Source organism: Phycodurus eques, chromosome 6 (assembly GCF_024500275.1).
Source record: "Phycodurus eques isolate BA_2022a chromosome 6, UOR_Pequ_1.1, whole genome shotgun sequence".
NCBI classification, from domain to species: Eukaryota; Metazoa; Chordata; class Actinopteri; order Syngnathiformes; family Syngnathidae; genus Phycodurus; species Phycodurus eques.
In genome coordinates this window covers 31,415,458-31,437,559 of record NC_084530.1, presented here as the reverse complement: position 1 = coordinate 31,437,559, position 22,102 = coordinate 31,415,458, and the positions used below count along the sequence as shown (strand labels likewise).

The 22,102-nt window shown below is 45.7% G+C and overlaps 1 protein-coding gene across 2 annotated transcripts in view; it reads left to right on the top strand.

The window, feature by feature from the left end:
- kif16ba (kinesin family member 16Ba) overlaps nt 1-22,102 on the top strand; it is a 30,692-nt gene that overhangs the window by 4,382 nt on the left and 4,208 nt on the right. Inside the window, exons 4-22 of one of the 2 annotated variants that reach the window (XM_061679300.1) lie at nt 3,152-3,268; nt 4,495-4,592; nt 4,667-4,776; nt 5,248-5,390; nt 9,319-9,487; nt 9,879-10,001; nt 11,965-12,140; nt 12,223-12,288; nt 12,666-12,725; nt 12,810-12,929; nt 13,013-13,064; nt 13,902-14,039; nt 14,244-14,326; nt 14,423-14,511; nt 14,705-14,728; nt 15,198-15,251; nt 15,336-16,586; nt 16,771-16,920; nt 16,982-17,090. In XM_061679300.1, coding sequence (XP_061535284.1) covers nt 3,152-3,268; nt 4,495-4,592; nt 4,667-4,776; nt 5,248-5,390; nt 9,319-9,487; nt 9,879-10,001; nt 11,965-12,140; nt 12,223-12,288; nt 12,666-12,725; nt 12,810-12,929; nt 13,013-13,064; nt 13,902-14,039; nt 14,244-14,326; nt 14,423-14,511; nt 14,705-14,728; nt 15,198-15,251; nt 15,336-16,586; nt 16,771-16,920; nt 16,982-17,090 — 3,132 coding nt within the window. The remainder of the gene's footprint in view (nt 1-3,151; nt 3,269-4,494; nt 4,593-4,666; nt 4,777-5,247; nt 5,391-9,318; nt 9,488-9,878; nt 10,002-11,964; nt 12,141-12,222; nt 12,289-12,665; nt 12,726-12,809; nt 12,930-13,012; nt 13,065-13,901; nt 14,040-14,243; nt 14,327-14,422; nt 14,512-14,704; nt 14,729-15,197; nt 15,252-15,335; nt 16,587-16,770; nt 16,921-16,981; nt 17,091-22,102) is intronic. The other variant, XM_061679301.1, reaches the window with a different exon arrangement.

Here is a 22,102-nt window from a genome sequence, read left to right as displayed (position 1 = left end):
CGATGCACCGTTTTACATTTGACGAACAGCCTTCAGAGCCTTGATCGTATGCACGCAGCAGTGTTTGCGGGCACAGGCTGGAAGTCGGAAGAGCTGAAACATTTTTACACTCAAAGGGATGAAGTTATATCTATCCTATTCCCAGAGTATGTATTGTGGAAATTAGCACAATCGTGTGTTTGTGTCAGAGGTGGGTATAACTCTGAGATTTTGTATGGTGAGGATCACGGTCGCCTTCTCAACCGCCAGTAAACAACAAACAAGTGTAGTGACCGACGTGGATTCCGGTGAGTTTGCGTCACTCACAGTGCATTGTATAGCTAAATACGGGATTATTTTTCCAATCAAAAGCCGTTCCTAAATGTTGTTATAGCTGCATTATACAATGAAAACACTTTCAGATGTCTGAGGTGTGACCAAAAATAAAAATAAAAAATCCAAGCCTCCAAGGTACTGTTGCATAAATGCTGCTTTTCACAAAAAGCAAATTATCTCCATATTCTGTGAGACGCCACCCAAAAACCGAAAACGTCTGCATGTTTCACTGCACATAACTAAAGAACGAAAAAGGGTAGGATCTAGTTTTTTTTCCCGCTGAAGGAAGAGTTTCATCCCTTAGCTTGGTAGATTTGGTATGATTATAATCATAGAACACAATATTCTATAAGCCTTGAACGATCGGTCAAAAACGGCTGGCTCTCGGAGGAGGGGGGGGGGGGGTTGTCTTCTCTGAAAACGGCTGGCATCGAACGAGTTAAAAGATTGATTGAGATCGTGAAAAACAGAACAGTAGTGACATGGAGGAATGTGCACCTGAGAGGGATGCACCGATACCGCTCTTTTCGGCGTGACTTTAAAAAGGGGTTCACACTGGAATTTGCATCAATACCGAGTATCGATAATTGATAATGCTACTCGCTTGCAATTTGGAGGATGATTGGGTTTCCGCTTCCGTATTACGGCCCCAATCGTGCTCACTTCGATATGCGCCTGTAACCACCGCCGTCGTTATGTTTGGCAACAATGGTCTTGAGACAGCTGTTTACACTTCCCCATCATGAGATGTGTCTTGACTCCCACCTTGGCAATGAGACCTTTTCGTAGGCCATCAATCTGGACTCAACCAGCTGATACTCATTTGCGCTGACAAGGGGCCGGATTGCCGTTTGATGATTGAGAGATTTTCGGCGTTGTCTTGGCTTGTCATGCCTTTTTCCACCGCCCTTCATGTGTTCAATACTTTTTCCCTGTGTCATTTCACATTTTTACACACAACTTAATTTCTGAGCTTCTTTGTTCCTTCTATGTGTGGATTACTTGTGGTGTTCCCAACATCTGGTGACATTTTCATGTCAATAGCACCTTTGGAAGTGCTTCAGCCGCTGTATGTAATTGACAGGAAAAATTCTTTTGTACTTGGGTACACAGATCATTTTACACTTAAGGCTATGTGAATCCCTGGACGCACATGTAACGGAAACGATCAGTCCCAACCCCGGAACAACGAGCCCCTTCAACTTATCATCACGGACTACAGATACAGTCATTGTACGCCATACCACGGTTCTTGCTTCGCGGTCCCACTATATTTCAGATTTGGATTACGGTGGTTACACAATTTTTATACTGTTTGCACAATATTTTTGTGTTATCCGTTGCTCTTGCTCTCTCTTAATATATTATGTGTTTAGGCCTGTCACGATAGATCTTTTTTTTTAGAATGATATATTTACGACAAACCATGTCGTTGATGTCTTTTATGCCACTGATACAATGATATGAGAGAATAATAATGAGAGTACATCCTTTTTACGAACAATTCACTTTTAATTCTAAGAATAATGAACATTGACAGTTTAATGTAGAACAATAAATAATCTTAGATTAAAAAAAAAATAAAAGACGTAGGCTCTGTTCACAAAAATTGCACTGAACTATTATACATTTAGCGCAGAGGTATAAACTGTCATCAATGCCTTAACAGGCAATATACTGCAAATCAGGTTTGCAGGTGATTAAGAAACATGAATAACAACACAAGAAGAAGATCAAAGCAACCCGTTTGGATTCAAGATGTGTATATTCCAAAATAATAGTCAGTCTTTCTTTAAACGCTGCTTTGTCAACATGTTCGATGGCTGCATCTCTTACTGTAGTGAGTCATGCTTCACTGTATATATCGTGAGCATACGTGCGCCATGTACGCCGTCACGTTTGTATTTGCATTGTTTGGGCAAAGAGTTTCATAATTGCAAGCTGCCGGGAAACGGGAAATGTCCCACTGTGTTTCTTGTTTCTCGCGGGAGAAATTGGGTGGGATTGGTTGTGTTTAAGACGGGTTTTGTGACGTTCAGGTTTTAAGTTGTTGCGACTTCATACAAATTTGACAGAAGCTCGTTGACATTAGCGGGATGTCCGCGTTCATCTACCTGAATCCAAAATGGTCCGCCATTGTCGCGGTGGCGTTAGGCTTTGGAACTAATTCCGTTTATGTCCCCCAACACTCTGTAACTGAGCAGCTACCACCTCGCCGTCAGAAAATGTAGCTTTGAGTGCCTGCATTTCAAAAGCACACACAAACACAAACACAAAAAACAGACACGCACACATACACATGGCCAATCAGACGGAGGGTCCCGACCCTTCACTATCTCTGATTGGTTTGGAGACCACGATGGGTTTCATGTGTGTGCTTTCAAGTCACGGAATGTTTCTTTCTTCCTCAAATGACCGGCCACGTGTACGCACGGTTTTTGCCACATCATTCAGAAATTAGGCCGCATATGTACCGTCTATAGTAGTATTATATATTAGGCGCACTCTCGAGCGCTGTCTTGTCAAAAAAAAAAAAAAAAAAAAAAGAATTCGTACGCCTGGATTTCCAGAAACACAACGGAGTACTAAACCATAGCTCTGCATCCTAAGACGCAGATTGATCGTACTTTATGCGGCCCTGCTAATCTTTGTGCGTCTCAGACGCGGGACGCACATCAAACAAGATCCCTGAGATTTCAGAATCTGTATCTTTTTACTTTGTCTTAAGTAGGGGAGTTGAATCAGTCTGTCTACTTAAGACAGAGTCTTACCGGACAAGTATCTTTACTTGTACTTCAATCCAGAATGTGAATGCTTGTACCACCTGTGTCGCCAGGTCTTCCGAGATTTGGGCCGGGACGTGCTGCAGGCGGCGTTTGAGGGCTACAACGCCTGCGTTTTCGCTTACGGTCAGACGGGATCCGGGAAGTCGTACACCATGATGGGAAATCCGGTAACACGGCGCACTCCTTTGTTTTCTCCACTCACTTGAGACAATGGGAGAAGGAATAAGGGTCATGTCCATATCATTTTCTCAGTAACGGTAAAGACATGGCGCACTGTATTGTCTTTTGAAAATCAATTCATTTGACTACTGTGACTTTTTGAATGATTGGCAGCTGTTATCCATCAAAAGGTCAAAACTATTGCTAAGAAAAGTAATTATTCTAAAGTAATATTTTTCAAACTTTGAATGCCAAACTGTCTTTTGCGTTTGGTGTCTGAAATGATGTTTCATGGTCTGCAACATGTTTTGTGATTTTTGGATCCATCAGATTTTCCTTCTATTGCTTCATTTGCCTTTTCCACGAAAACGAACACAAATGCATCTTCGTGTCCAAAGACGATTTTTTTTTTTTTTTTTTTTTTTGTGTGCGCTTCTTTTACAATGTCACTCAAGCCGTCTTTACCGTTAATGCCACTGGAGAGAGGCTCATGGTGTTGTTGCAATACACCAGAGGGATCTGTGAGCTGAAGTGCCAGGATGAGGCAGCCATTTTGCATTCACGCAATAGGCGGCAGAATTGTTTTTGCCGCAAGTATTGCCGGCTGGTGTCGGCGACCTTCACGATGATGCAATTCATTGAAATAAGGCCCGATCTGGTATCGGTACTCGCCCATCTGTGGTACAAAGCCAGAAATTATGGCACACGGAGCACATTACAGTATGGACGATAATTATGAATCTGAACGATCGCACTCATGGTTTGAGAAGATCCAGTCGTCATCCCTCACTATATTGTTCACTTTTTGCGGGTTCAGTGCATTGCAGATTATTGACTACATCACGGGGCTTTGTGTTGATTCTTTTTCCCCACGGACAGCGAATGCAGACTCGCGTCGCAATAAGCGCCAGCCAGGAGGAAAGAGCCAAAGACAGAATTTCCAAAGTTTGGGATCGTTTCACACTCGATGAAAGAAGCTAAAGTGCCTATTGCAGAGCCCAACCAGCTTAAGTTAAACAGCTGCTCATCTGCAGTAGAGTAAACATCGTTAGCTAATTGGTTATAGTCTAGTTAGAAAGACTTAGGGATGACGCAAACAGCCGCTGGTGTGCTTTTATCCGCTTTATTGAACAAACGGTAACAAAATATGGTAAACCCAGGCACGTTCTTAGCCGGGCAACTTCCATGTCAGCTCGCAAGCGCCGTTATTGATTGATTTATTTTTGTCCGGCAGGGAGACGCAGGTCTGATCCCGCGGATCTGCGAGGGTTTATTCAGTCGGATCGCGGACGCCGTTCGACGGGACGAAGCTTCTTTCCGCACGGAAGTCAGGTGACCGCCGTCCGATCCTCCACGTCGTCGGCCGTGACCTTGCGGTCGTGGTCATCGTCTTCTGGTTCTCGTAGCTACCTGGAGATCTACAACGAGCGCGTTAGGGATCTTCTGAGGAGGAAGTCCACTCAGACGTACAACCTGAGAGTGAGGGAGCACCCCAAGGACGGACCTTATGTGGAAGGTCAGACTTTTTTTTTGTGGCCTAAGACAAGACGATGCAACAGGCACGAAACAGTGTGACATAAAGGGCAATTACAAAAGAAGTAAAAAGAAAAAAGAAAAAGTCCAACTCTTTTCAGTACAGCGGAGCCTTCGAAATGGTTCAAGATACGAGCTGTCATTCAGCGGATTTTTATGAGTATTTTTTTGCTTTAATGTGCAAGTTGAAACTTGCTATCCAAAGAGAATTGTGTCAATTCAAAACAACCACAGCTCGGCCTTTGAGTTCGCGAGCCTTCGTGCAATGGATTGAAAACAAATGGTGCAGCAGCAACATGTCTACTGACAATTTAACAGTACTCGCAGCCACATATTCTTTATCCGACTGACATTAGTGCCGCACAGAGACGCTAAAAGAGGAGTTATAATGCCTCGAGTTCTCGGCAGGACGCGCCCCGCTGCAATCTGTTTGGCTGCTGGCGTGTGTCCTCAGATCTGTCCAAGCACCTGGTGCAGAACTACAGCGACGTGGAGGAGCTGATGGAGGCGGGAAACGTCAAGCGCACCACCGCCAGCACCGTCATGAACGACGTCAGCAGCCGCTCGCACGCCATCTTTACTGTCAACTTCACGCAGGTCCGACATATGTCCTCCTCCTCCTCCTCCTCCTTTCCCTCCACGTGAAGGCAACATTTATTTTCAGTTAAAACGAGTTTTGAAAAAATAAATATTTTTTTTTCCAAAGCTCAAAACGCAACTTGATAATTCTGAGGAGCACATTTTTTGCATGTTAATCACACAGGCACCCGAAGCAAGGGTTTTATAAAACAATTACAATACAACAATAAAACAGGCGGTTGAATGTAGGGGGGCCGCTGTCAAATACTTTAATATTGGATTAGCCTACTGAAAATTCTATCGAATTGAGTATTTGAATAAAGTCTATTTTTGCATGGTTAAAGAGCTATTATGAATTAAAAAACAGAAAATAAACCCTTAACTTAATCACGTATGACTAATTGTTTTTTTGTTTTTTTCCCTCATATTTCCTCAGCAGTTGAATTTCCTATAATTCACATGGTTGATAAAAGAAAAGGCATTAACATGCTTTTTGCCGCTAGCATTTTAGCATAGGACTTTATACGGTAAATTCATGACTGGGTGTTCGAGTTTAGACCATAAATATTCTCTACGCTATTGGATTTTTTTTTTTCAAACTAAAATGAAGAAACCACCAAAACCCGCCATTTTACCCTTCTTTGTTTCCGAACTCCTCTGTCACATTTTTCACCTCCATGCCTCCCTGACAGACCAGCTGGTCGTAGACTGGCCATTGTGTCACAGTGGCTGCACTGAGGATACTTACAAGCACCTTTTATGAAGTAACGTCATGTTTGCTTATACTGTACTTGTGAACTTGTCCCCTTCGTAATATACGAGCCATCGTTTGTATACGTCAATATGACGGCTTGCGAGCAGAGCGTCCGATGGTTGATCGATGTGTGCGTGCCACACGGCTGATTAAATGCAGCGCAAATGTATACACTCGGTCGGAATGGATTACTTGGTGTCAACGGTTTCCAGAGATCTTCCGTTGTCATGGCAAAAAAGTATCGAAACCTGGCAAAAGCGCTGCGTTCCCTTGTCTTGTGTCCAGCGCGACTCACGTACCGGGTGGGCGTCTTTGGCGGAGGTAAAGCTCCGTTTTTACACGATTCCACGCCCCACGCTTTCGCCATTTTCTACTTTGTCTCGTATTGTTTTCCCGTAGCGACATAATGCCGTTGTGTTATTCGGATTCCCACACGTTTTCCTCATGGGACACGCCCAGCTCGAGTATCATTGACTCCGGGACACGGGCCGCTGCACTCGTGATTGTCTGCTGCGAAGCTTTTTGGGACAGTCTCCGCGGTTCAATCCACTATACAGTGGCGTGAAAAATGATTGGCCCGCTTCTCAAATTTTTCTATTTTTGCATAGTTTACCCACTTTAATGTTGAAGATCATCACAGAAATTTAAATATCAGACAAATATAACCCAAGTGAATTAAGGGGGGAAAAGAATCAATGTTAACTGGCCCTGTGTGAAAAAGTATTGGCCCCCTAAACCTAAGAACTGGTTGGGCCATCCTCAGCAGTAACAACTGAAATCAAGTGTTTTCTAGAACTGACAATGAGTCTTTCACATCTCTGTGGAGATATTTTGGCCCACTCTTCCTTGCACAATTGTTTAAATTCAGCACAAATGGAGGCTTTTCAAGCATGAAGGGCCTTTTGAAGGTCATGGCACTGCATTTCAATCGGATTCAAGTCTGGACTTTGACTAGGCTGCTCTAAAACCTTCATATTGTTTTTTTAAGCCATTCCGAAGTTGACTTGCTGGTGTGCTTTGGATTGGTATCGTGGTGTAGAACCCAAGTGTGCTTCAGCTTGAGGTCACAAGCTGAAGGCTGAACGGTCTCCTTCAGGATTTTCTGTTAAAGAGCAGAATTCATGGTTCCATCAATCACAGCGAGTTGTCCAGGTCCTGAAGGAGTGAAGCAGCCCAAGTCTATCACTCTACCACCACCATGTTTGACTGTTGCTATGATGTTCATTTTCTGAATTGCTGTGCTACATTTACACCAGATGTAACGATACACAAGCTTTCCAAAAAGCTCGACTTTCATCTTGTCAGTCCATATAATATTCTCCTGAAAGGCTCAGGAATCATTCAGATGTCTTTTTTGCAAAAGTTAGACTAGCCCTTCTTTTCTTTTTGGTCAACTTGTTGGTGGTTTTCACCTTGGAACTCTGCCATGGATGCCATTTTTGCCCTGCTGTCTCTTCTTTATTGTTGTGTCATGAACTCTGACCTTAACTGAGGCAAGGGAGGCCTGCAGTTCTTTAGAAGTTGTCCTGAGTTCCTTTGCGGCCACCTGGATGAGTCATTTCTGTTCTCTTGGGGAAATCTTTGTAGGCCGGCCGCTCCTGGGAAGGTTCGTCACTTCCATGTTTTCTCCATGTGAGGATAATGGCTTTCCCTATGGTTCACTCGAAACCTAAAGCTTTAGAAATGGTTTTGTAACCCTTTCCAGACTGATAGATGTCAATTACTTTATTTCTCGACTGTTCTGGAATTTCTTTGCGTAGTGTCATTTTGTTGCAGCTTTTTTCGATTTTGTCGGGACAGATTCTGTTTAGGATTTATTGATTGAACAGGTCTGGAGGTCATCAGGCTTGGGGTGTGATCAGTGAAAATTAACCAAAAATTGTGATTAGCAACAATTATTTCATGATTTAACAATGGGGCGAATTACTTTTTCACACAGGGCCAGGCAAATTCGAATAGTTTTTTTTCCCTTAATAAATTAAATCATCATTTAAAAACAGCATTTTAAGTTCACTTGGGTAATATTTGACTGATATTTACATTTGTTTGATGATCTTAAATATTAAAGTCGGGAAAGTATGGTAAATTGAAGAGTTTGAAAGGGGGGGCAATACTTTTTCACGGCACTGTATGCGGAACGTCCCGTAACCAACACGGGAAAAACAATAATCTGCGATTCGAAGTACCGTAATTTCTTGTGTATAATGCGCATTTGTATCCCCCAAAAATGGTCAAAAGTCAACAGTGCGCATTATAGATACGTATAGGGGCAAATGGAAAAACACTTTCACATTTTAATAAATGTATGCTGACATCTAGTGGTTTTGAAAAAGCTGTACACGTTCATTCCTAAATGTCATTGCCACCTAGTGGTTATAAAAAAGGTGTAGCCTACACTTCCATTCCAATATGACAGGGATACGTATGACTGCATATATGTACAATTGTGCTCGTAAGTTTACATACCCTGGCAGAATTTGTGAAAGATATATATTTTTAAATATGACTGATGACTGAACAACAACCGTTATTAATTTATTTATGGTTATGTTTTGTTTCATGTTAATCCTTTTCTGAAATGCTTGACCGTTTAATTTAAATCCCATTAAAATAAAATTCAATGTGTTTCGCCTGGTCCTTTGTGTTTTCTTTAAAGAATTGTACCCATCTTACAAATTCTGCCTGGGTAATCAAACATATGCACAGAACCGTGTGTTTTCTAATTTACGAAATAAAAGTAAGGCTGTGAATTTCAAAATAAGAGCAAGTAAATTAAAGAAAGTATTATGTGTTCAAATAAAGTGCTTAACTTCAGAATCATTCTTTGAAAAAAAAAAAGTAACAATATACAGATAATACTTCGTTTTGATCTTTTTCCAGAATTTTGAGGTCAACTTTGGGGGTGCGCATTATACACGAGAAATTACGGTATTTCTTTTCAATGTGTTTTATGAAGGCGCATATACATTTTTTAAAAAGTTAAAAGAATATAGAAAAAACAATTTAAAAAAACATTCATTTAATATTTTAAATTGTTATTCATAGAAAATACAGTTTTAAAAACATTCATATTGTATCTTTATTTCTTTCCAATTAACAATTACCAACAAAAAATAATCACATTTCAAAACATAAAAAAACAATAACTCTATTTAAAATGTATTTTTTTCTTAACACGCAACTTTTCTCCAGGCCAAGTTTGACGCAGAGATGCCCAGCGAGATGCTGAGCAAGATCCACCTGGTGGATCTGGCCGGTAGCGAGCGGGCCGACTGCACCGGCGCCACCGGAGTCCGGCTCAAGGAAGGCGGCAACATCAACAAGTCTCTCGTCACGCTCGGCAACGTCATCTCCGCCCTCGGTCAGAAACACATACGCACACACACACACAAAGAGAATTACGCACACACGCAAAATTACAACCACACGATTGCACCCTCCAAAAAAGCATCGCACACAAAACGTGCATCCACAAAATCAAACGCACACAAAATTGTCCACAAAGAAATCGCACACAAAATGACACACAGATGCAACTAAAAACAATCCCACATGTACACAAACTCACACCTACACCACACAATCAAAGTCACAACCACCGAACGCACACAAACACACACGTGTGCAAAATTACAACCACACAACGGTAGCACAAATAAATCCCACCACACACACACGCAATCGGCATCACACGCATGCACAGAAAACGACAGCGTGTGAGTAAAGTTTGCGTTTGCTCTTGGGTCGCGCAGCCGACCTTCCTCGGGACGCCAACACGAAGAAGAAGTGCCTCTTCGTGCCCTACAGAGACTCTGTGTTAACGTGGCTGCTGAAGGACAGTCTGGGCGGGAACTCCAAGACCATCATGATCGCCAGTGAGACACGCACACACGTGCAGACATTTCTTATTTCTTATTTATTCAATGTTTTTCCATTTTCCCACTGTGCCCGCCTGTCGTCGTGCTGCCAGATCCTTCCTCGATTGAAGAGATCTGTCAGCTTTGCGCATTTTTGTTGGCGGCAGGGGGGCGGAGATGACCCGCTTAGGGCTCGTTGGTGGTTGGTGGACTATAGAGGTTTTATTTCCTGTAAAATGACAACTATATTCCTGTTAAATTCTTTTACTTATATTTTCAATGTCGTCCCATAAAATGGTTTTTCTTATAATATTTGCACTTAAGTATCACAATTTACAGATGTTGTTTTCATGTAATGTAATGACTACAGGTATTTTTAAAAATGTTGAGTAGTAGTATAGTTTTCCTTGTATTTTAGTATTCTTTTTTTTTTTATTCATGCAAAAACATTTTTTTTCTTCCCACAGTATGACAAATTTAGTCTCATAATAAATGTTTTTCTCGTAATATTATGACTTTATTAATCTATAGTTTGTCATTTTTCCTGATTGAAGGGGGTTCGCCATTCCCGTTGGTTCTAATTTCCTGAGTCGTCACGACTCACTACTACTTGTGCCCACCTGTGTGTGTGTGTGTGTGTGTGTGTCCTTGATTTGTGTTGGTCAACACCCGCCCAACTCGAACTCTGATTGGTCCACAATGACATTTGACAGCCAATCGAAAGAGAAACAGCTTGAATGATTTTCATATTCAAGTAGCGCACTGAAATGTGATTTGCTAGATTACTGAGAAAAGTAACGCGGTTAGTTACTAGCGTTACTTATATCGCCGTTGCCCCATCACTGGTGTTATGAAATAGTTGACCTCTCCCACGTTTTCAACTTCTTAGAAGATTCTTTTGAAAGTATTCCTTCGTGCCTGTTCTCACTCTGAATTGGAAGACTATTGTATAAAAATCATTTTCATACAATTTGATCAACAACTGTAAAAACAACAAAAAAAAGACTGTAATGGTGGTGGCCCGTTAAAATGCTCTTAAATAACTGTAAACAAAAAAATCATCCGTGTTGGATGAAAAACAGCCATTACACGCTTATCTTTATACAGTCGTAATAACGGTAAAGACGTGCAATGCTTTCCACACTTTGACAAATTCGTACATATTTATAGCTGAGGAGTAACACCATTTACTGTATTTTGCTCTCTGCTGTTGTGTGACTGGAAAATGGCTGCCTCGTCCTGGCGCTTCAGCTCACAGATCGCTCTGGCGTATCGCGACAACATCGCGGGGCTCTCTTCAGTGACATTAACGCTAAAGACGAGCTCGAGTGACATTTGTCAGAGAAGCCGCGCACACAAAAAAAGCAAAGAAAAATGCATTTGTGTTCCTTTTCATGGAAAAGAGGAGAAAAATCACATGTATCCAAAAATGTCATTTGAATCTTCAGAAAACCATAAAACTTCATTTGGGGCACATAACGGTCAAGACATTTTGGCATTGAAAACGTTTACAAATATTTCTTAGAAACACAAACAGTTATGACCTACTGATGGACAACAACTGGCAATAATTTAAATCCTGATATTAGTCAAAGTAAAATCCGGGGGCCGTGTCTTTACCGTTATTGATCAAACGGTATGCAAATGATCCATTACATCTGTTCGAGAAGAAGGAAAGAAGACTTGCTTCGTTCTCCAAACAAGAGGCCAAGCATGTTCTCAAGCTGTTTATTTACTGGAAAACGGACGCGTTAAACAAAAGACAGGAAAGCATTTTATTTTGAAACGCCGAAACGATCAACTGACGTTTTCTAGCTCGGTGCTAACACAACGCATCCATGTTAAGGTTATTCAAACCTTCCGACAGCTGCTACTCTACCGCACGCAGAGAAGTAATGCATACAAGCGGAGCGTACGGCAAACATCTGGCGGGGTGCGGAGCTTCTCTCCATCCTCACGAGGTTCCTCCTCCTGTCCGCAGCCGTGTCGCCCGCCGGCGTCAACTACGGCGAGACGCTCAGCACGCTACGCTACGCCAACAGGGCCAAGAACATCATCAACAAGCCCACCGTCAATGAGGACACCAACGTCAGGCTCATCAGGGAACTGCGGGCGGAAATCGCACGACTCAAAGCTCTGCTGGTTCAGGGCAACCAGGTGAACGCCGGGTACCGCCGTACCGAGAGCGGTGGCGGTGGCGCGAGCGACGTCATCTTGTGGTGTCGTCGTTGTGATTCAGATCGCTCTGCTGGACTCGCCCACTGCGCTCAGCATGGAGGAGAAGCTGCACCAGAACGAAGCCAGAGTCAGTGGCGCGCACAGTCGACAGGATTATGCTTCGACGTGTCTGTGTTTGTGTGTGAGATGTTAAAAATGTCCAATTGTGTAGGTGTTTTTGTTGTGAGAATATAATTATTGTTTGTGTTTGTGTGTGTAAAATGTGTGTGAATGTAATTGTGTGTGTCTGATTTTTGTGTTTTGTGTGCCTTTTTGTTTATTTTGTGTGCAATTGTGTGTGTATGAGTGATGTGTTTGTGTGTGGGTCTGTATGGGTCAGCGTGAGTGTGTGAGTGTGTGTGTGGGGGGGGGATTGCGTGGGTGTAATTTTGCACGTGTGTGTAAGTTTTAAAAAAAAATGTATTTTTATTTATTGATTTATTTTGTGTGTGTGTGTGTGTGTAGGTGCTGGAGCTGACAAAAGAGTGGACCAACAAGTGGAATGAGACGCAGAACATCCTGAAGGTACTTTTTGCACTTTTTCCTCTGGTGTCTTTCTTGCCAGCGTCTGGCGCGTGACGAGAGCACGGGCGTCTGCCGTGCGCTCAGGAGGAGACGCTGGCGCTGCGGAAGGAGGGCATCGGCGTGGTCCTGGACTCTGAGCTTCCTCACCTCATCGGCATCGACGACGACCTCCTCAGCACCGGCATCATCCTCTACCACCTCAAGGTCCCAAAAGACGCCGGCGCTGCGCCAACATTTGCTTGATTGAATTTGCAATCGGTTTGTTTTGTGTTCCGCTCTCGCGTCAGGAAGGACGAACGTGCGTGGGCAGAGAGGACGCGGCCACGGAGCAGGACATTGGTCAGTCTTGTCTTTTTTAAAAAAAAAAAAACACTTCTCTCTCCACCCCCCCACCACATACACTATGTTGCCAAACGTATTGTCTCACGTGCCTTGACTCACACTTGATTTTAGTGATATCCCATTCTAAATCCATGTGGTTTCATATGATGTTGGTCGACCCTTTGCAGCTATAACAGCAACTCTTTCAACGAAGTTTAGGGGTGAGTTTACGATGACCGATGTCGGACCAGAAGGCCTGACTCCCTGTCCACTGGAAATCATCCCAACGGTGTTCTAGAAGAATCACTTTTTACTGTCATGAACATGAATGCATGCACACGAAATTTGTTCTGTGCATTTAACCCATCACAGTGAACACATACACGTTAGTGGAACACACTGGAGCGGGGGGCCAGGCACAAATAAGTGAAGTTTTTAAGATATTAATTTAAAAACTAAATGAAAAGCAAAATTCAACTATATACATTTTCTTTTAAAAACAAATGTAAAAAAAATCCAAACAAATGATCAATCGTTCAAAACTAAAAATACATCAAAATAAATGAAATGATACTTTTATATAAAAACAATTCAAAAACATTTCAAAAGCATTGATTACGAAACAGTTAAATATATATTTCTAACAATAATATTACAAAAATATATATTTTAAATGTTTTAGAAAAACAAAAACTTTTTTTTTTTAAAACAGTCTTTGAGTAGCATTAGTTTTAAAAGCGCATTGATGTGAAGTGTATGCCAAAGCAGCAGGTGGCGCTGTAACTCAACCTGATGGGAGATTTGAAGCGTTGTGGCACTGATGTGCGTTTTCCTGTGCTTCGGCCCCCCCCGCAGTTCTTCACGGCGCGGAGGTAGAGAGCGAGCACTGCGTGTTTGAGAACGGCGGAGGCACGGTGACGTTGGTGCCGCTGGGCGCCGCGCCGTGCTCCGTCAACGGGACGAACGTCGCCGGGCCCGTGCGGCTCAATCAAGGTCAGAGAAATGATTTTGGCCCTGCGGGATCGCTTGAGGATGCTGGCGGGGGGCGGGGCTTTAGGGCTGTAAGCGCGTTAGCTTCATTCCACACCAAGACGCACCGGTCTGTTCACAACTACACGCGACATTGAGTGGTCTCTGGTTTGTCCGCCTGTTCCCCGGCGTGGCGTGGCGACCGGCGGGTTCGCACGACTCTCGTAGGTGCCGTCATCCTGCTGGGCAGAAGCAACATGTTCCGCTTCAACCACCCCAAAGAGGCGGCCAAGCTCCGCGAGAAACGCAAGGTGACGTTTCGCACCGACTTCGTCTTGCACGGCGGCGCTGCCACGCGTGTCCAGTCCCGTCCGTCTCCGACACGCGTCCGATCTGGTCTCCTTCAGAGCGACCTGTCGTCCACCTTCAGCCTGTCCGTGAGCGACCTGTCCCGGTCCTGCGGGAACCTCTCTGCCGTCCTGCTCTACAACCCGGGGTGAGTTCACCGGGTCGCACGGAGCACGCCCCTCTGTCAGCGCGTGGCCAGTTGCCATAGCAACAGGGGTTGAGCGTCGTGCGCTCGGGTGCAATGAAGAAGAATGCATGATGAAGATGAGTGTGATGAAGATGATGAGTGACGATGAGCAAGACCGCTGCTGTTAACTGTGTCCGGTCGACACGCTCTTCAGTGACTTGGGTCCCGCCTTCCTCAGGTAGACGCTCCACTTCCTGTCTGTGCACGTCCACTTCCTGTTTGTCTGTGTCCAAGTGCTAATATTGATAAATATTAAATATATTCACAATACCATTTAGTTTTTTTGTTTAGCTTTCACTCATTGTCGTTTTTGTCGCCCGCCATCTTCTCACCGCTTTTTTTTTTTTTTTTTTTTCATCCGCTGATTCACATTTACTTTACAACACGTGTGTGCGTACATGCAGATTTACTTTACAACACACGTGTGGATGTGTGTGTGTGTACATTTACAACACACGTGCATGCCTACTGTGGGCATATTAGTAGGCGTGTGTGCTTGCTTTTGCGTGTTTGTGTGTGCACGTTAGTGTGCTTATTATTGGGCATTCGTGTGTGTGTGTATAGGTAGTGTACTGCGTGTGCATGCGTGTGCGTGTGTGTGAGCTGCTGCTGCGTACAATGTGTGTGATTGTTGATGATGTCATCAGGTTGGAGTTCGAGCGTCAGCAGCGTGAGGAGCTTGGCAAGTTGGAGGTGACGAGGTAAATGTGCAGCTGATTGACGCCCGTCCTCCGATTACCGAGGCAACGCTGACACCGATGATGATTTTCTTCGTGTGGCGGCAGGCGTCTGATCAAGGAGACGGAGGTCAAGCAGCAGAGTGAGAAGGCCGAGCTGCAGCGCCTCCAGCAGGAGGTGGAGAGCCAGCGCAAGGAGTCGGAGGAGGTGCGCCAGAGGATCCTATGCCAGGAGGAAAGCCTGCGCCGCCGCAGTCAGGACATCGAGAGCCGTCTCCGAGACTTCCTGGAGGAGAAGCAACGCTTTGAGGAGGACAGACAATCTGACCTCCCGATGGAGGGACTCCAGCTGCGGCAAGAGGAGCAAGATGAGCAGATCTACCGAGAACTAGAGAAGCTGAAGCGGGAGCGCGAGGTGCAGCGAGACCGTTTGGAGGTGGAGAGGCGCCGCCTGGAAGAGCAGGAAGGCCAGGAGCTGAGCCTGGTAGGGAGGCTAGAGGAGCAGCTGAGAGACAAACGACAGATCGCCGTCACTTTGATGAGCCGCGAGGACGCCCGACGCCTGGAGGAGGAGAAGCGGGAGCTAGCGGCTATCAGAGAGGCCCTCCTGTGCGCCAAGGAGGCCAGAGGCCAGGGGAGAGAGGGGGCCGCAGGGGAGGCCGGAGTAACGTCCAGCGACGAGGCCGCCGCCTACGCGCGCTACTTTGACTTCAAGGCCTCCCAGGTGCAGGAGCTTGGCCGCCTGGGGTCGAGTCTTCAACGGCAGAGGGTGCGCGTGGAGAAGGAGGTTGCCAGCGAGCGTGCCACGCTGCATCTCCTCGAGGAACGCCTGACGGAGGCTCAAGAGAAGAAGCGACAGGACATGTGCCAGGAGGAGCGGCGGCTCCTCAAGCAGACAGAGCATCGGCTGAAGTCCGTTGAGCTCCAGCTGAGCGCCCTGGATGCCAAGCTTCTGCCCGCGCTGGCCGAGGAGAAGCGGCGAGCCGAGGAGGCGCTGGAACGCAACGGGAACTACCCAAGTCCTCCTGGCTTGGACAACTTCCTGTACCAAGTAGAGAAAGAGCTGGAAGACAAGGAGGAAAAGCTGAAGGTCCACCGGGCCAGTGCCCAGCAACTGCAGCAGCTGCAGGAGACATACCGCTTCACGGCCAACGTGGCTCGGCAGGAGGACAAGGTGAGGCGCAAGGAGAAGGAGATCCTGGAGGCCAAGGAGAAGCAGCAGCGGGAGGCGATGGAGCAGGCGGTGGCGCGCCTTGAGAGGAGACACTCGGTCCGAAAATGCGACCGCTCCCTGGAGACAGACGCCCGGGAGAACCCGGTACAGAACCTGAGGACGGGTCCAGACCTGGATCAGCATAGGTCAGACACACAGAATCAGTCAGTCTAGGTCCTCACATCGTGTTTTAAATGTAGGGATTAAAAGTAGAAAGTTGTCAGAAAAAATAATACTCAACCAAGTGAGCCATACATGAAAAAAATATTTTTGATTACTGCGCTCCACTCGTGATGTGACATTATTCTATTACGGCTTTGGTTCTGACAGGGTAAAGCGAGAGATCCAAAGGTTCGGACAGCGCATCAGCGAAGGGGAGGAGAACATCTCAACTCACATGGACGACATCACGCCGCATGGCAGTGTGCCGGCAGATCACGCGCGGACTCTCCACCCGCACATTCCCCTCTCCGACGACAGGTACCGCTCATCAGAACATCAGAACCTCAGGACTCTGCTGTTCACACTGTCTTCCAAAAAGGATCAACGCGTACATCGAGGAGGAGGTTCAGCGGAGGCTACGCCAGATAAACTTCTTCAACGGAACCGATACCGGGATGGACCTGTCGCTCTCCTGCGAGTCGCTACAGGTTGGTCTGCAGGTTCTGGACTTGACGAGTCAGGGGGTCGTGAATGCGCTAGGCTTGATGATCCAGGTGGGTGTGCACGGTCTGGACCTGATGAGCCAGGTGGGTCAGGATGTTCTGGACTTGACAATCCAGGGGGTTGTGAATGTTCTGGATTTGATGATCCGGTTAGGTCAGCTTGATGATCCAGGTGGGTCACCATTTCCTGGACTTGACAATCTAGGTGGTTGTGAATAGACTTTACACCGATCTGATCGGCTTGATCGGTATCGGCCGATAATTAGCATTTTATGTAGATCGGCTGATCCGCTTTGTCATAATTTGCATCGATCGGCTGGGCAAAAGACATTTATTCCGCATCTCCGTCGTGAATGTGTGAATCCAAAAGCTAGTTTGTTTTTAGCCTTGTCACCTGTCCTGTGGCCTCGTACTGTAAGTACGTGACGGCCGATAAAGTTTAAAAAAATGAAATAAAAATCTTGTTGGTGAAAAAACTGGGGGACTTTTTGGTCTGAGACAGACAACACGAAAGCCTTTTGCAATCTGTGCAAAACTGAAGTACCTCGTGGGGGAACGTCATCGAAATGCTTCCTCACGCCAAATTTGATCAGGCACCTGAAGAATGTGCACCAGGAGGAAAAGGGAAAGCTAACCAAAACGGACGCCGACGCAAACCGCTGGCCGACAACCGTCCATACAGCTGCGACAGTGAGAATGTTAGAGTTGGCGTGTCCATCAGCAGTATTTCTTCATGCAAAGTCATCGAATTACAGGAACTTCTGTCTCAAGTCATGTTGGTGCGACCTGACTGAACTTTAAACTTATGTCAGTGGCCAACCCTTGAATATCTCCTCGAAGTCATTGATGTTTAGATGCTTAGTATATAGTACACAAGTATATACAGTAAATGTACAAATCATTTAAATAGACACGTTTGCTCATTCTTGTGATGGGATCAGTGATCGGTTTTGAACTTGATCGGTGATCGGCCCCAAAAATCCTGATTGTGTAAAGCCTATTTGCGAATGTTCTGTGCTGATCCAGGTGGATTGGCATTTTCGGCACTTGACGATCCAGGTGGGTCAGCACCTGAAATAACCAAGGTGGCCCCCGCACGGGTGGACGCTCTCTAATATTGACTACGTTTCTCTCTCTTTCGTTTGTCTTTGGAGAAATTATTTGACTCACGCTAGGAAGAGTTGCTAAACGGTCTACTCGGAAACATTCTTTCGCCAACTTTCACGAATCCATTTTTTTCTGGGAGTTATTCACGAGTGGAGCGACTTCTCTCTGTGGTACTTGGAAGAGGGGGTGAAGATGGCGCCACAGAGGTAACCGTGCCGGAGTGCAAGTTAAGCTTTGACGGCGAGGATTTTGACCGCCCCCTCCTGTCGACTCACCTCGCAAATCTATATTTCAAGCTCTACCCAACAAAATGGACGAGCTTCATCTCTCCTCACAAAGACCACTAAAGACACTGCACATTCTTCCGCCTTGGCTTTGTGAAGTACTGCTACTACTACCGGTTTTCAACTACACCGAGTGGATCGCAACAGCTGTCGGGGAAAACAAAAGGTGGCGGAATATGCTCCTACATCAACCAAAAAGCCTGACAGTGCACTGCTGTCACAGAGCTCAGAACCCCCGACCCCTTCCAGGTTAACCTGGGTTGGGTTAGGGTCCCATCAGGGAAAACAGCATTGTAGACCACCGCTAGGCCACGCTGAAGGACTCGTACCGTGCTATTCCCCGTGCAGCTTTGGGCTCGTCTGATCACTGTTTAATTCACTTAATACCAACATACAGGCACAAACTGAAATGTGCGAAGTCTGCGGTTAAAAACCGTGAAGAAGTGGACCAATGAAGCAAAGATGGAACTTCAAGAATGTTTAGACTGCACAGATTGGAGTGTCTTTGAAACTTCAACTGGCAGCTTGGATGAATATGTGGACACCGTCACATCCTACAACACCTGCGGAAACGGGTGTGTGTGCACCAGCTCATATATTTCGCACGTTCAATAACAAGAAGCCGTGCTTCACCGCCAAACTTCGTAAAAATCGCCAGACTAAAGAGGACGTGGCGGCACGGTGGCCGACTTTTAAGCACATCTGCCTTACAGTTCTGAGGACCGGGGTTCAAATCCCGGCCCCAGTCTGTGTGGAGTTTGCATGTGCTCCCTGTGACTGCGTGGGTTTTCTCCGGTTCTCCGGTTTCCTCCCACATCCCAAAAACGTGCGTGGTAGGTTGATTGAAGACTTTAAATTGCCCGTAGGTGTGAATGTGAGTGCGAATGGTTGTTTGTTTATATGTGCCCTGCGATTGGATGGCGACCAGTTCAGGGTGTACCCCGGCTCAAAGACAGCTGGAATAGGCTCCAGAACGCCTGCGACCCTAGTGAGGATAAGCGGTACAGAAAATGGATGGATGGATGGATAAAGAGGACGCCTATCGGAGTGGGGACAGAGCGCTGTACAATCAGGCCAGAAAACAGCTGAGAAAAGAAATCAATATCACAAAGAGAAATGATGCAGAAAAGCCGGGAAACCAGTTTGCTGCTAACGACTCCGTGTCAGTTTGGTGAGGATTACAATTGCTAACCTGCTAACCGGCTACAAGTGATCACCCCCCCAAGCACGACTGGCTGGACTTTGAATACCTTCTACTGCAGATTTGAAAAGGACACTTTCACACCCCACACCCACTCAGCTGCTACACCCGCGGACCACCATCACACCTCTGCAGTCTTTCAGGACCTGTCGTGGGTGATCAACATCAACGCCGTCCTCAAAAAGGCCCAGCAGAGTATGTACAGCCACAGGAGCTGTCGAGGCGGTTCTAGCCGAAAAAAGTATCGGTACCCACCTAACCACTCTTGAGGACTTGCACGTTGCAAGAACGAAGACGAGAGCACGCAAAATCCTGTTGGACCCTCCACATCCTGGTGACCACCTCTTCCGGCTCCTTCCCTTGGGTAGGTGCTATCGAACAATGCAAACGTAAACCAGCAGACGTTCCAACAGCTTCCTCCCTCTTGCCATCAGCTTCTTAAACATTTGACTTACAATTTGATTGCATCGTGCACATCTTTGTCGGGACACCTCTGCATTCTTCGTGCACTCGCTGTTTTATCACGCTGCACTATTATTTGCATACTGTTGTTGGAAACTACTGGCCATTCATGTGTTGAGAACTCTCTGCACCATTTGCACAATCGTCATTGCAGCAGATCACTGAACTATTAGTCACTTTAGACTACTCCAAATTGCCTGAGGACTGCATCATTTGCACAATTGCCATTAAATCAGTATCACCACACTTTAGTGGTACACCTTCACTGCTCAATGACTCTCCGTACTTGTTATGATGTCCTAAATGTATATTTCGTCATAGTGGCAGTTTGCTGTTAAACTAGTGTGGCTGTCTTGTAACATACTTGGCCAATAAAGCTGATTGTGATTCTGATCTTCTGGACTTGACAATCCAGGTGGTTGTGACTGTTCTGAACTTGATGGTCCAGGTGGGTCAGCATGTTCTGTACTAGACTATTCTGGTGTATAGGAATGTTCTGGGGCCTCATGTACAAAGACGTGTGTGGATTTCCTACTGAAACACGGCGTACGCTCAAATCCAGAAAACGTCGTACGCACAAAAATATCCAGATGTATGAATCTGTGCGTACGCATGAATCCAAGCGCATTTCCCATATCCTTCGTGCATCCTAATCAACGTGGAATTGAGCGCACGTGTTGGAGTAGCCGACCCCTCCCTGTCCACGCGCACATTTAAATATGCAAATCATATTTAAATGAACGCTGCTGAATGAACGCTGATCAGGAAAAAAGGAACATGAGCAAGGTAGCAATGAAGAAACAAAAATCTGAATGTGAAGTTCAGAGGCTGCTCAATGAAGGGGTGCGCAACATAAAATCCTCTCGGGCACGTGAACAACACCCGAATGGGACGGCGCGTGTGCGGCTGTCGACGCCGTGGAGTCGGGATAGCGCGCACACGCCCCCGACTAAAAAACTAAAAAAAGCGGTCAGACATTAAGGTGGAGGTGAAGCGGAGGACGGCTGCCCACCGCCAAAGCGGGCACAGGGACCTCACCCCGATTGAGGAGCGAGTCGCTGCGATCACGGGCGACATGATAAGGTAAACGCCAGGCGTTTTGTGAACTCGCGACAAATGTGCTCACTCAGCCCTGTGAAATCGAGGTTCATATTTGGAATAAATCTTTGGAATTCAAAGAGAAGCATGTCAAAGAGGATATCAAAAACATTGACTCCTGTTTGATGACTTCATTTATTATTTGAATACACAGAAGAGGACACGCAGTCGCAGCCACGTGCGACGTTCGGGGGTTCGTCCACCTTCCCCGGTGTCTCTAGTGTCACAGACGCGGAGGATTCGTCCACCGTTCCTCGCGTCTCCTCCGGCCGTCCTTTGGATTTGTACCTTGGTTGCACGTGATTAAAATGTGTTCAAATGACATCATTTACCCGTCTTCTCCTAAAAACAAAAATCCGTCATTTGAACACATTTTAATCACGTGCAACCAATGTGCATTTTCAAATGAAGGAAGTTCAAAGGACTATTTTTTTTCAGTGCATGTGCTGAAGTCAGAAGATATTGTGAGGGCAATAGGCGGCATAAATGAACGTCTTGATCAATGAATAGGCGTCCGCCCAAATATCAGCGATTCATTAAAAACTGGTTAACAAGTGGATTCTGAGTCTTTTCCATTGTTGAAATCAAATGTTGCCGAGCATGAGTTGTCGATCAATGCGAATCGTTCACGCGTCTCCGACGTGCGGACCGTTTCTGATAACGGTTTCCCAGCATCGCCGACAGCTGCAGAAACGCGCGTACGCCGGCCGTGAAGTTGGCGTGAGGGACCGCACAGTCCCACGCTCATTTCACTCTTGATACATCTGAACTTTGCCGTGAAAAAGAACGTACCCCACGCTTTTGTGTCCCAAGACTTTCCATGTCCAAAGAGTCCTTTCTGATGT